The sequence below is a fragment of the Puma concolor genome, chromosome A1, assembly GCF_028749965.1.
Source record: "Puma concolor isolate L17-30 chromosome A1, mPumCon1.1.hap2, whole genome shotgun sequence".
Classification (NCBI taxonomy): Eukaryota; Metazoa; Chordata; class Mammalia; order Carnivora; family Felidae; genus Puma; species Puma concolor.
This window is the reverse complement of record NC_141667.1, coordinates 103,578,403-103,593,380: the sequence shown is the minus strand read 5'-3', so window position 1 is coordinate 103,593,380 and position 14,978 is coordinate 103,578,403. Positions and strand designations below refer to the sequence as shown.

At 38.8% G+C, this 14,978-nt stretch overlaps 1 protein-coding gene across 3 annotated transcripts in view; it reads right to left on the bottom strand.

The window, feature by feature from the left end:
* Positions 1-14,978, bottom strand: part of MRPS27 (mitochondrial ribosomal protein S27) — a 94,454-nt gene that overhangs the window by 76,420 nt on the left and 3,056 nt on the right. Inside the window, exons 2-3 of one of the 3 annotated variants that reach the window (XM_025924430.2) lie at positions 13,190-13,267; positions 1,404-1,474 (exon numbers count right to left, since the gene is read on the bottom strand). In XM_025924430.2, coding sequence (XP_025780215.1) covers positions 1,404-1,474; positions 13,190-13,267 — 149 coding nt within the window. Of the gene's footprint in view, positions 1-1,403; positions 1,475-3,869; positions 3,986-13,189; positions 13,268-14,978 lie in introns of those variants that run through there. The other 2 variants (XM_086699305.1, XM_086699301.1) reach the window with 2 other exon arrangements.

Sequence of the window (14,978 nt, the reverse complement as noted above, 5' to 3'; positions counted from 1 at the left end):
AGGGCACCTACACTGAAGAGTGTGAGACTCCAGTGAGAAAATGTACGTGAAAGCTCTTTAAGCTCTCAAGTGCTGCTTAAACAAGTATCAGGTATTATGGCATACAGAAATCTTATCCATCATGTAAGAGATGAGCAATGGCTTTTCAGTCCCCCTCTGAAAATTGAGGCTACACAATTTAGGTTATGACCTAGTTAAAACTGCTTCCCTACTAAAAGGAAAATATCAAGAGGCAGAAAGAAAAGACTGAGACTAAAAAGGATAAGGGTTTCTTTACTTTTCCTCATGTAAATTTAAAAACATCCTGAATTTTACGGTGCCATTAATTTCTACAAAGAATTTTCACAATTAAGATCTCATTTTAGCATACCAGCCCTGTGGGGAGATACTACTGATCCCACACTGGAAATGAAGAAATTGAGAGGGGCTCAATTGCCTAATGTCACAAAATGAATTCATGATAAAGAAAAGATCAGATCTACTTGACGGAGGCAACAGAGAAAGACTTTTTTTTTTTTTAATTTTTTTTTTTCAACGTTTATTTATTTTTGGGACAGAGAGAGACAGAGCATGAACAGGGGAGGGGCAGAGAGAGAGGGAGACACAGAATCGGAAACAGGCTCCAGGCTCCGAGCCATCAGCCCAGAGCCTGACGCGGGGCTCGAACTCCTGGACCGCGAGATCGTGACCTGGCTGAAGTTGGACGCTTAACCGACTGCGCCACCCAGGCGCCCCTGAGAAAGACTTTGATGTCACAGAGATTTGGGTTTGAAGCTCAATTTTTCTATTTATGAACTGTGTGCACTTGAGTAAGTTATCAACCAGTCTGAGTCTTACATATAAAATGCAGTTAACAGTGCTTATCTCATACGGCCATTATATGAATTAATAGAGATAATGTACATTATTAAGAAGCTAGTACAATAGCTGGTATAGAAAGTGTTCAGTAACAGTTACTATCAATTACCATTCCTGATTTTTAGCCTAATATTATCCTCTGCTCCACTGCACTGCAGTATTAAACAGTAATATCCATTCTTTTATAGACTTTCTCAAATATCAAAATCACTTCAAATATTAACAAGTGAAATACTACTACTTTGAAGGGTGTATCAACATAAAAAAATCATAGTATCATAGAACAGAATATCATATCCTAGAAAAATTCAAATCAGATACACAACAATGATCACTGACATCAGAGTCTGGTAAATTTATTACTTTTTATTTCAGTTATAGAAATTTGCTACTTTACCACAAAATATCTATTAGTAACTACAAAAACATACCCTACTATGCAAGAGTATTTCCTATGAAAGGTAGCCTTTATTTACACAGCTTCATTTAAATAAAGAGCCTCTCATCCTCCTCCTTTGAAAATATAGATGTTTAAGTTTTCTTACCCGTGATATTGTTAAAGAACTAACAGGCAGCTTTCTCTCATATGTTTTATCCATTAAAGATGCTAGATCAGCTGTGAAGACAAAGAAGGAAAAAGAACGTTGTCAAATACACATATTTCTTAAGAAAAATCTAACAGATAACAACTCCTACCAGATGGCTGCCAACATTGTGAAGTCATTATTAAAACAGATGCTCTTTCTTGCTCTTTTTATAAATCATTTTTGTATAAATTAGAAAGGATGAAGGAATATTAGTAATATTTTTAAAAATGGTTTACTTAACTGGAGTAAGGATTATTTTTAAAATCCTACCATATATTTAGCTTTTTAATTTTTTTAAAGTTTATTTATTTTTAAGAGAGAGAGATAGGGAGCACACAAGCCAGGAAGGGGCAGAGAGAGGAGACACAGAATCTGAAACAGGCTCCAGGCTGTGAGCTGTCAACACAAGCCCGACATGGGGCTTGAACTCACAAACCGCAAGATCATGACCTGAGCTGACGTCAGACGCTTAACCCACTGAGCCACCCATGCCCTCGACCATATAGTTAGCTTTTAAACAGTGGATCAATAAAGTACCTCTGGAAGGAAATAGAAGAAAGTGTTATCACTGACACTTTCCAGGGAAAGGAATTACATAGTAGGGAACCAAAGAAAGGAGATCCTTCGTTGCTTACACATTTATTCTTTTTGCATTTTGAACCAGGTAGCTAGCTGTATTAGCTCTTCAAAAATTTAAAGATTGGAATTTATGAAATGACTTTTACACATTTTCTGAACAAATCTGAGAGGCATTCTGACTACGTTTAGTAATTTTTGGCCTGAACTAATTCCTATTCTGGTTGCTTTGAGCAGAATATCCACAGAAATACTTGGCATTCCTGAGATTACATTGTTATCTCAGAGTCTAAAAAGATCTGAAACACCAAGCAACATACTCTCAAAAGAATTATTTCACACCTTCTCATTGCTTCTCAAAGTTACAATATGTTCTTTCCCCTTCTTTCTTCCCCTGAGCTCATGGTTTTGTGTCTTCTTTCCCTGAGTATAAAATAGAAGCAATCAACAGAACTTCATCCTCCTCCCACCAGGTCTCCAAGCTACCAGCATCTATGCACATATACTCTGCCTTCTATTTTTTAATAAAGGATGAACTTTATCAAACAAAAAACCAAAATGACAAAAACCTCCCTTAACCTCCTATCTCCTTCCAGATAACTTCTCCGTTGCTCTGTTCCCCTCAGCAGCAAGAGTTCTCAAATCAGTCATCCCTGACACAACTATTACTACTTCCTTAGGTCCTTTCTTGAACTCGTTCAAATCAGGTTTTAGTTTCCATTATTCCACTAACACCAAAGACCACCTCCACAGTGTTAAATCCAACGGTTAATATTTCATCCACATCTTACTTGACCTCTCACTAGCATGTTAACATAGTTGACCATTCTGTACTCTTTCTTCACTTTCTTGGGTTCCTTTGCAAAATCTCCTCTTATTGACTTCTAAATGCTGGAGTGCCTAAGTCTCAGTGGTAGACTTTTCACCATCTTCTCAGTCCCTGGGTGATCTCATGCCCTCCCACAGCTTTAATATCATCTACGGATTATTTACTCCACGTATATATGCCTACCCTGACTTCTTTCTGCCTGTAACTTCAGACTTGTGTTTCCAACAGCAGAGGTGACATCTCCATTTGGATGCCTAACAGGTATCTAAACATGGCAGGTCCTCTTAATTCTACAACCTTTCCCTCAAACTTGCTTTTCTCATCTCAGTAAACAGCTATTACATCTACTGGCTTATTCAGGTCAAAAACCTAGGTGTCTTCCTCAACCCCATTCTTTTTCACTCTATAACCAACTGTCAACAAGTACTAAAGGCTCTAGATTTGAAACATAAATATAAATATGTATTTTTTCCTACTACCACTGCTAATCTCACACCTCCCGACTAGTCATGTTAACTACTGCCCCCCCCTTACAATCTAACCTCTACACAGCAGTCTGAGCAAGACTTTTAAAAAAAGATAAATCAAATACTGTCATTTTCTCTTCTCAACCAGCCAACAGCTTTCTATCATACTTGGAATAAAATCCAAAATATTTTCTATGACCTACAAATGCCTACATAAGCTAGTCTGTGTTTGTTTTTTGTATTTTCTGTCTTTTACACTTAGAAGAAGCAGTGGTAATCAATCAACAAGTAATTCTTGAAGACCTATTGCTGTGCATTTAGCCATTTTTTTTCCTGTTTCCTTTCCCTGGAGTGATGCTCTCAACGACTCAGTAGCTACTGGGGGAAAGCAACACAAAACCCTAAAAACCTGATATAATGTAAATGTGATTACTTTTCTTACAACTACCTTAAAGGGACTGACACCAGGTAATTAAAGACTATTAAAACACACACACATGGAGGTCTCTAAAACCTCTTCACATTAAGGCAAATTACTATTGTTAAACCTACTTGCTCAGAAAGGGATATTAAACAGCAGTCTCATGGTACCAAATCTTTTTGATACACGTTGGATTGAGTTGGCTTCTGTAGCGTGATAACTCAAGATTCCATTTTAGTCCTTCACACCAAGACATCTTCTTCAGTCAAGTGAAATTGGTTGGGGCCTCAAAAAAGCAACAGCTGCATAGCAAGCATCAGATGAATAACATTTGCATATTATAAGTCAGAGAGGGGTTTGCTGCTAAATATTCTATGTGACCAATCACCTTACACGATAGTGTTGGCGTGATGAATGAGGCAGAAAACTGCACAGAGCAGAGATGGCCAGGAAAGCTGGAGCAGCTGTGGCCTACAGAGGGCCAGCGCCATAGGCTTCTGGACCACGGACTTCAACAGCCAAAAAAACACTTCGTGTTTCAGTGAGGGGCCCACAAATGCCCAGGTTTTGTTCAAAAAAATGTGCCACAGAAGATGCTTTCTTCCCTGTCATTCAGCTCCTCAGGACTGCAGCAGACAGCTGAGGTCCACAAAAGCCATATGGGAAAATGCATCTTCATTTAACGAAACTTAAAGCTGTATAGACAATGTGAAAGTATGTCCAAGAAATGAAATGTATACTAGTATAAAATGTTCTTATCTGAAGAAAACAATACCATTGATGATTTAAGGTCATAAAAGATTTTATTTAAGGATCCTGCATGATTCCAAGTATAGGAGGGTACTTGTTCACAAACCCGGTTGAGGATTTGAATCACGTGCAGGATTTTAAAACTTTAAAATTTCAGGGGCACCTGCATGGCTCAGTTGGTTACGTGACCAACTCCTGATTTTGGCTTAGGTCATGATCTCACTGGTTCGTGAGATGGAGACCCACTTAGGGCTCAAGCTATCAGCATGGGATTCATTCTCTCTCTCTCTCTCTCTCTCTCTGTCGCTGCCCCTCTCCAACTTGCATTTTTTTTCTCTCTCTCGAAATAAATAAACTTAAAAAAAAAAAAAAAAAAGAACTTTAAAACTTCAGATTCCTATGCTTCACACCCAGAGAGCGATTTTAATTCTGTAGGCCTGAAGTGAGACCACGGAAATACCAATTTTTAAACAAAAGACCCCAAGAGATTGCAATGCAACCTCACAAGAACTAGAGTGAATTATGTTTGAGAACTGCCATGGAGAGAACACAAAACACATCTTCAATATTGCTCTTAAGTTCAAAGATGATATTAAACTGAATTCTATTTCCGGAAAAAGGTGGAAAATAAAACACCTAAATAAAATATTTTTTAAAAATTCATATATATGACAGTTTTAAGTGAGAAATTATTAGATGGTTTTGGTTTTTTATGATTTCTATGTGACTGTACATGACTGTTCATCAGTAAACACTAAACTCTTTCTGGGCTTAAGAAGATCTGTGTACCTTGGGAAAAATGGGTGAAGGGCATTAAGGAGGACACTTGTTGGGATGAGCACTGATTGTTATAGATAAGTGATGGATCACTGGATTCTAACTCCTGAAGCCAAGACTATACTATATGTTAACTAATTTGAGAATACATTAAAAAAAAAAATCTGTGTCCCTCATTGAATTTACATAATAAACTAGATACAAATTATTGTTGTTACCTCCTAGAAGTGATCAGAACATAGAATATGAAGCTATGTTTCTGTTTCCAGTATTAAAAAGCAAATACAGGCACACATGACATATGTACAGAAGTGAAAGAAGGAAGGAGGGAGTAGGAAACACCTAGAAACCCTTCTGAATGTAGATGTTTAGATTTTCATGTATCCATTTGTCTGTCACCAGAAGCTTTAAAACAAATAGTTTCAATAAAGGAAAAATCTAAAGGCAAGCTTTATACGCATATATACTAAGAAAAAGAGACTAAAGGAGGATGATATGGAACTGAAAGATTAGGAAAGCTGGTTTCAGAAAATGTCAGGCTTCAAGAGCAAGGTTTGAAAAATCACTACAAGGGGCGCCTGGGTGGCGCAGTCGGTTGGGCGTCCGACTTCAGCCAGGTCACGATCTCGCGGTCCGTGAGTTCGAGCCCCGCGTCGGGCTCTGGGCTGACAGCTCGGAGCCTGGAGCCTGTTTCCGATTCTGTGTCTCCCTCTCTCTCTGCCCCTCCCCCGTTCATGCTCTGTCTCTCTCTGTCCCAAAAATAAATAAACGTTGAAAAAAAAAAAAGAAAAAAAAAAAAAAAGAAAAATCACTGCAACAAGCCAAAGGCCTCCACAGCTGAAATGACACAGCAAAACTAAACCTCAGCTAATGAGAGAAATGTTTGTAAGAGAGGACCACAGTGCTTTGTTTCACCCTAATTCAAACGAGTCAGTGGTGTATATACTTCTTTGATTCAGAAAGGGAGTTCTTAAAAAAAAAAAAAAAGTGCTGAAAACCTAAAGGTATCCCTTACTTTATAATTACTTATAAACTGAAAAATCAGAAATAAAACATTTAATTCAGTAGGGCTCAGAAATCCAATTCAGCTCATCACCAGGGCCCTTACCCCTAGCAAGGTGATGCAAGCCAGAGAACTTTTTCTCATAGAAAGCAGGGAGCTTCCCCATCAGGCCTGCCCTCCTAATGGCACCCTATCAGTTTGCCAAAAAGGGTTTCTCCTTAGTCCCATTCACTGTGGGCCCTAGTCTGTAATTCAAAAGCTGCTCACTGGTTAATGCTGTTAACTTGCACCTTCTATCTCCTCAATAGATCTGCATGGTTAGTGGAGGAATTTCAGAGGCGATGCTTTAATTCAGTGTTTATTTTAACCAAAGGGAAGCCCAGTACAGAAAACAGTTTAAAACTGTAATCTTCTGGGGGCGCCTGGGTGGCGCAGTCGGTTAAGCGTCCAACTTCAGCCAGGTCACGATCTCGCGGTCCGTGAGTTCGAGCCCCGCGTCAGGCTCTGGGCTGATGGCTCAGAGCCTGGAGCCTGTTTCCGATTCTGTGTCTCCCTCTCTCTCTGCCCCTCCCCCGTTCATGCTCTGTCTCTCTCTGTCCCAAAAATAAACAAACGTTGAAAAAAAAAATTAAAAAAACAAAAACAAAAACAAAAAAACTGTAATCTTCTGACTTGAAATGGAAAGCCCAAGAACCCCTAGGTTTCTCTGAAGCTCAGTTGGTAAAAGTAAGGCCCTTTCAATAAAAATATCAACTGGAATGGGTTAAAATGTGTGGAATACTTAAATCCATGAGTTCATACTGATATTTAAAAAAATCTATCACCAGTGATCATTTTTGGAGGATGGCAGGAGGTCAACCCATGATTTTGAAAGCTGCCTCTCTCATACAAACTGTACTGCTGATGAAAGAGATAACTAAACTGCTGATGAAAGAAAATTCTTCTAAGACATTTTCTGGGTAATAAATAAGAAACAATAGAATTAAAATGGTAACATTTTGCAGCTCCTAATAAAAGAGTAGATATAAGCAATAGTCATGACTGGCCTTTAACATCACAGAGGCCTTTAACATAAACAAATGCTGTGTGCCTCTTGACAAAAGTAAACAACACTTATATTCATGCCAAAAGAAAAACAAAAAAACAAAAAATCTAAATCTGATCAAGTGTCCAACTCTAACTACCAGCTTTAGCAGACAAATGGAAGGTAGAAGAACATGTTAAACACCACCAAAAGAATGAAAACAGCAAATCCAGAATGTGGGAACAAAAGACCTGTTTTCCTCAACAAATAACAGCAAGAAAAAGAAACTTATAGATTAAAAAATATTTAATTGAAAGACATCTCAACACATTACAGTGTATGAACCTTACCTGGGCCCATTTCAACAAACTATAAATTAAAAAGAAACGTATAAGACATTTGGGGAAATGTAAACATTGATGGCACATCGAATGATGTTAAGGAATGACTAATTTTTTAAAATGAGAATGGTATTATAATTGTATTTTTAAAAAATCCTTATCTTTTAGAGGTACATGTGAAAATACACATAAAATGATCTGCTAACAAATGTTAAAAAGTAATCAGGTCATGGGAAAGGGGATTGATGAAACAAGTCTAGAAGGAATTGACAACTGCTGAAGCAGTTGTACCGGGTGACAGTACTCCGGAGGTTCATTATACCAACCTCTCTACTTCTATATATTTCTATAAAAAAGATTTTAAAAGAGGCAAGAGAAGGGGAGGATATAATGAATTGCACTGTATGGACCTTATCTGCATACTGATTCAACCAAACCATTAAAAAGATTTATGAAATTATCAGGGTAATTTGAACACTGTGTCTTTCACATTTAAATAATTATTAAAAATTTTAGTGTGATAGTGGTATTAAAAGTACCCTTATATTTGAGATATATATTAAAATATTTATGGATGAAATTAGATACTATCTGGGATTTGCCTCAAAATAAACCAAAGGATCAGCATGGTACAATCAGAATTAGAGATGAAGTAAATATTAGCCATGAGCTGCTAATGGGAGCCAGTATTAGGACTTCTTGAGGGGAAGGAATGTTTTATTTCTTACATAGGTTTGTCCACCTTGTGATAGTATACCAATTTAAACATGATTTATGGACTTTTTCAGTATACATTATACTGCAACCAAAAGGTATTTTTTAACTTTTAATGTTTATTTATTTATTTAGTTTTTTGAGAGAGAGAGACAGTGTGAGCAGGGGAGAGGCAGAGAGAGAGACACACACACACAGAATCCAAAGCAGGCTCCGGGCTCCGAGCTTGTCAGCAGAGAGCCCCCACGCGGGGCTCGAACTCACGAACTGGGCCAAGGTCGGAGGCTTAACCGACTGAGCCACCCAGGCGCCCCAAAATGTATTTTTTTTTTAAAGCAAGAAATCCACTGTTCAGTGAGAGGGAAGACACTACTACAGATATCAGCGAGAAAGCTATTTTTCAGCATAAAGGAAATGGGCTCAAGTAAATGTCAAAATATGGCCTCAGTTTCCTCATCTATAAGCAGCACCTGCATTAGCTGGCTGTTGTGTGCATGATATGGGATGGTGCGTCTTAAGTGCTCAGCACAGAACTAGTAACGAATGAAGGCTGCCTTTCGACTCTTTTGCCACAACACCTGACTTGCATTCATACCCTGCTTGATCCCTAAACTGCAGTGTAGGTACCAAATAGCACCCTCGGTTTTAATCAAGACCTCCGTAGTAATAAATTACCCTCCTACCGGGGCTGGACAGATCCCCATTAGGGCGCCCCCAAGGGTCTAATAGAAAACAACTGAGACTGAACAGGAGGCACTAGAGCCTCACGCCCATCAGAGCAAGCACCGAACATCTCTCATCCGCAAGTAACCCGCGTGGAGGCGAAATCACGTAAGCAGATGGAAGCCAAAGCACTACACCCACCCAGGAACCTTACCTCTCCCACCCAGCTCCACTCCACCCCACGCCCTCCAATGAAGACGCGCGGAGTAAATGCCTCATATCGCCCCTCCTCCCTCCCCCAATCAACGAGCCCGCACCAGGTCCCAGCGCCCAATCACAGCGCTCCACATGCTAAGGGCAGGACTCCGCGCGCGCGCGCGCGTGCACGCACGTACGGAGGAGGCTTCCCGAAAGGTCCGCACCCAAACGCCCAGTTCCAAAGGCTGCGTGGCGGTCTCCGCAGAGGCGGCGCTGCCACCTACTGTACGATCCTCGGGATGCAGCCCTGGGCGCAGTGCCTCAATTCTGAGGACCCACATCTCAACCCAAACGCTCAAGAGTTAGGGAAAACATGCGCGAAAGTTTTAATTACATTTTGTTACGTAGAAGGAAAAAAAATACTGTCTCAGATAGGCTCTTTTCCTTTAGAGCAGTTGGAGTTTTAAAACCCTATCTCATTTCATGGCCTAATCTATACAGTGTAGAATCAAGAGGCTAGGGATTCATTCATTTCACCTATTTCGGGAGCACCTATTATATGTCAGAGTGTTAACTGAAGCAGGCTTTATAATCCTCCCTAATTTATGGCAACAAGAACGTGGGTTAAATAACAGTTTCTGAAAGCTGTCAGAGCTTGGGCTCACATCCAGATGTGTCCTCAAAGTGCAGACTTTTCACCACATCAAACGACACAACAAAGACACAAAGTGCTGTAAGAATACAGGGTGAGGAAAAAAATCAATTCTGACTGGATAGGGATCCAAGACGTACAGAGGATATTCTAGGCAGAGTACCATTCAGTAAATGGTAGCCGTTACTACTTTCCAAGTATACTAATCTTAAGAGAGAGAAGACAATTACCTACATTTGTTGCAGACTTATAATTCTCATTCTCTGGCAAATAGCTTCTGCTTATTCAGGAATCTATGACAAAGGTTCCATAATTTTGTCCCCTAATACACAGGGCTTACTACATCCTATACCAAGGCACCAAATACAATTGTCTTTTCTAAATTTCCCTTCGTACCTAGGAAAGTGTTAATAGCTGAATAGCTTTCCTGGCATATCATAACAACCTTGCAATATAATTCATGGAGTCCATGTTGGTTTCATCATTGGAATGGTTGTTCCCAAAAAGAGCACTATTGGCCCCAGATGGCATAAATGCCCATTTTCTAAAGAAATATGGGGGTATTTTTTTTTTTTTTTTGACTCTCACAATGACTACAGGGAGTAGTGAGTGATCAGCAGACAAGAAAATTAGATAACCTGCAACGCAGAGACTGTACAACACATTAAAACACTGTCCCTGTTGGGGGCCAGAGTTTTCAGTATAGAAGGCTGATACAAATATGGACTAGAGGAAGGCAAGGAAGAACCCTCCGGGTATGAACTGGAATTAGAGGTTTTAGCATGAGTTAATTATTTGTAATGTAATATGTAAGCTTATATGCATGTATGTGCATGTGTTTATGTGTATATGTACCTTTATTTTTCCTAGCTCTATCTACTGAATAGACCAAGAAGCAAAAATCCCATAGTAGCAAGAGGACAAGTAGTGCACAGATCTTGGTTTCTAACACCATTCCTTATTAAAAGGAAGCAGGACTCCTTGGAGAAATAATTGATTCCAGGGATAGAGCAGGAAGATACAGGATGGAACATTGGGACTCAGGTTGAAAGGGCTTCTACCAGCCAACTCTGAAACAATTTGACCACTAAAATAACAAGGATGGTAATGAATCATTAAAAGTAAAAGAGGAATCCACAACCCACAAGACCATACTGATAATAAACAGAGAAAGAAAGAAATGGGAGAAAAGGGAGGGCTCCTGCTTACATTAGAATACTGAGTACTAATCACGAAATGTGGAGGTATTAATAGAATTGGAAAACCATTGTTTTGCAAACATTATATTAAAGATTCAGACAAGAAGCTGAATGGATACTAAATCTTAGGGGGAAACTCTTGATAAGCAGCAGGACACTGGCATGATATTAAAGTATCTCCCCACAAATTGCCCATTAGTCACAAGGGAGATAAACAGTAACTCTACAGTGGAAAGATCAGACACATTTGACTGGATGATCAAAGTTGACCTCAGCAGTGAGGGCAGAGGGACATCAGGTGTCTCCAGATGAGAAGTCGTCCTGAAAAGGACACAATATCCCTGACAATATTCTGGCCGGGGAGCCTTTTGAATCTAATTATGAAGAAATATAAAACAAACCCCAAAAGAATATTCTATTAAAAAAAGGGACTCGCTTCTTAAGAAACGTCGGGTAGTCTACACCAAAGCAGTCAGTTTAAAGGCAATAGTATATGCCACAAACTCCCAAATGGGTAAAAAAAAAAAAAAAAAAAAAAAGTGTGACTGTAGATAAATGAGAAAGCAAAACAAAAGGGTCAAAATGATGACACCTGGCAAATCTAGGCAGAGACTATAGATGCTTTTTGTATTACTCTTACAATTTTTTGTAAGTTTAAAATTTGCAAATAAAAAGTTAAAATATCTGCCCCACATACCATGGCATATAGGACATGGCAGACAATTACACGATTAAAAAAAAGGCAACCTATTGATAATTAACAACTCCATTTTACATATAAACGCAAAGTACTTTTGGGGGCGTAATTTGAAAATAAGCTGAATTTTTTCATAGATGCAACTACCATGTAAACTGAAGAAAGCAGTTTGCTTTGTTCAGAACTTTACCAAGAGTTGTTCACCATTTTGTGAATAAATCTGTGTCACTCATGATAATGCCGCTCCTGGTATTGGAGTTTGCCAGTATACCAACCACATCTATATCCATTTGCATTTCTATCTGATTTCTACATTTCAGTGCAAGTACATAGTGGCTCACCTTCAGATTCTCCACAGCTCTGCCTTGGTTAGTCCCTGTCTATACACCCATTCCAGGACGCAGAAACCAACTCTGCTCTTGCAATAACAACATCAGGGGAGAAAATGAGTTATTTGCAACCCCTACCTCTTTCCTAAGCTAGCCACTGCACACAGCTACAAAACAGTGTCTCCCCCAGACCCCTGTTATGAGAAGAATCCATAAACAGAGGGGGACTTTATTCTTTAACATAAGCCCAAAAAAGCAGACAAAGAAATCTGAGTGAGAAGATTAGATCAGCACTGGAACTGACAAAATATTAAATCAATCCCACAAAACTATCACCAATTGTCTGACTTTATTATTTTTTTTAAGTTTATTGATTTATTTTGAGACATAGCAAGCAGGGGAGGGGCAGAGAGAGAGGGAGAGAGAGAATCCCAAGCACAGGGCTCAATGCCACAAACCATGAGGTTGTGAACTAAGCCAAAATCAAGAGTCGGGTGCTTGAATGACTGAGCCACCCAGGTGCCCCCTCCCTTTTTTAATTGTCTGACTTTATTAATGTTCTATTGATGTTATGCATAATATATATTACATATATGAAGTATTTATATTTCTACAAAGTGCTCATATGATCAGTGATTTTCTCCAGGCTTTGTTATTTTAGAAAAGAAAGGCTGCTATCTGTGTAATACGACCTAAAGAACAGGGAAAGGGAAATAAATAAAATAGAAAAGAGTCAGAAACAACTCTGAAGACCACAAGAAATAACAATAAAAAAGGATGAAAATATAAAAAATATTTTTCTCTGCAGATAATGTAAAACAGAGACAAGCTGCATGGTAACTATATGACAAAAGTGGGCAAAAAACAAGAAAGAGTCATTTACATAATTTAGGGACACTAATCATCAAGGCAAAAATTAAAAAGAAATTTGCAAGATAGCAAAAATGATTTTGCCATGTGTGAAGTTACAGTCTAATTCTTTTTAAGACTTAAAATGTGCTTATCTGAATGGGATCATAAGAGCATCATTTCATAAATATATGAACATGATGGTAAATATAGAGTGATTGACTTGACCTATATAACAGCCTAATAGGTACCTACCAAGGTGACAATGTTCTTTTTCTCTTGCTTCCCATTTGTGGCTGTCCACATATGCTGCAGAAAGGAGGCATCTTTTACCTGAAGAAAAAGTCAATTATCAACAGGTGTGGTTTCACAACAAGTTCAGTTTATATGTCTTATTAAAGATATCTTTGTCCTATTTTCAATGTACTAGATTATGTAAAGATTCTTGTACGATACTCTAACCAATATTGCCCAGTTCATAATTCAGTACATGACAACATGCATTCAACATCTGCCAAGTAGAAGATGCAGAAAAAATTGACAATGTCTACAATAAGGTTATGGATAAGAATGCTAGTAATTTTGTTCCTGTAAGTTTAGGACTGGAAGCCACTTGTTCTCCCTAAATTATAGCATAGGTGAGCCCTAGAACTCCTCAGAACCCAAATACTTGCTGAACTATTGCTTAACTCACAAATTGAATGCTTTATAATCATTAGTCCTAAAAACATTTCCATCTGACTTGGATCAGCACATTTACCCTAACTTCACCTAAAGCAGAGTATCCTGCCCAGTAACCTAGCACCCTAGTTATGAATAAGAAAAACCTAACAAGCCAGATTTGAGGTAACTCACTAGAGGGCACAGCTGCATTCAGGGCACCTGGCGCAATGACTGACATATGGCAATGCTCATAGACAGGAGTTCAAGGAATGAATGAGAAAGAATGAGCATAAACTTAAACAAAACTAGAAGCTTTTATGTTTCAAAGGACACCATTAAGAAAGTGAAAGGACAGGGTTGCCTGGGTGGCTCAGATGGTTGGGTGTCCAACTTTGGCTCAAGTCATGATCTCACGGTTCATGGATCCGAGCCCCACGTCAGGCTCTGTGCTGACAGTGCAGAGCCTGGAGCCTGCTTCAGATTCTGTGTCTCCTCTCCCTCTCTCCACCCCTCCCCCACTCACTCTTGCTCTCTCTCTCTCTCAAAAATAAACATTCAAAAAAAATTTTTTTAAACCAGGAAGGTCTCTCCTTTCTGTCAGAAACAGGAACAGCCCTTCTCGATGTGAGCAAGAGCTAAGGATAGGACTGTTAAGCTATACACTTAAGGATACCAGTGACTTATTGTCTTATTATTAGAATTTCTTATTCTCTATTTATTTTTCTAGAATATGCTTCATTCTAGCATAAAAAATACCCCCCCCCCATTCTGGAGTCAGAAAAGACAATTATCTAGGTCAATGAAGGATTTCGAATTGGGAGATGAGACAAAAAGTAGGGGTAGTCAGAGTGGGGAAAGGTAGAGGAGTTCAAGAACGCCCTTTGTGTGCAGGTGTTCAAGGGCATCACATGAACTGAAAACAAAAAAACAAATAAGGACTAGTAAATCTACAAAAGGTAAGCTGAACTACTATATATGAACTATTTATATATATGAACTATTTAATGTTTGCTTTTTAAGAAAGTAACTAATCACTTTCCATCTCCATTGAGTGTAGAACAAAAGGATAAGGGTATAAGGATGAAGAATTTAAATTTAGCAAATAGAAAACTTTCCTAGACCAAGAGAAACAAATAAAAAATGTAGAAATGTGTGGCCAAATTTGGTAGGCAGAATCATGTCCCTCCAAAAGATGTCCATGTCTTACTCTCCCAAACCTACGAATATGTTAGGGTAATAGCTAAGGGGGATTAAGGTTACAGATAGAATTAAGATCACAAATCATCTGATCTTAAAATGAGGCGACTATATCGGCTTATCCAAGTGGGCCCAGTGTAATCACAAGGTCTTTAAAAGTGGAAAAGACAGATACCGAGATGAA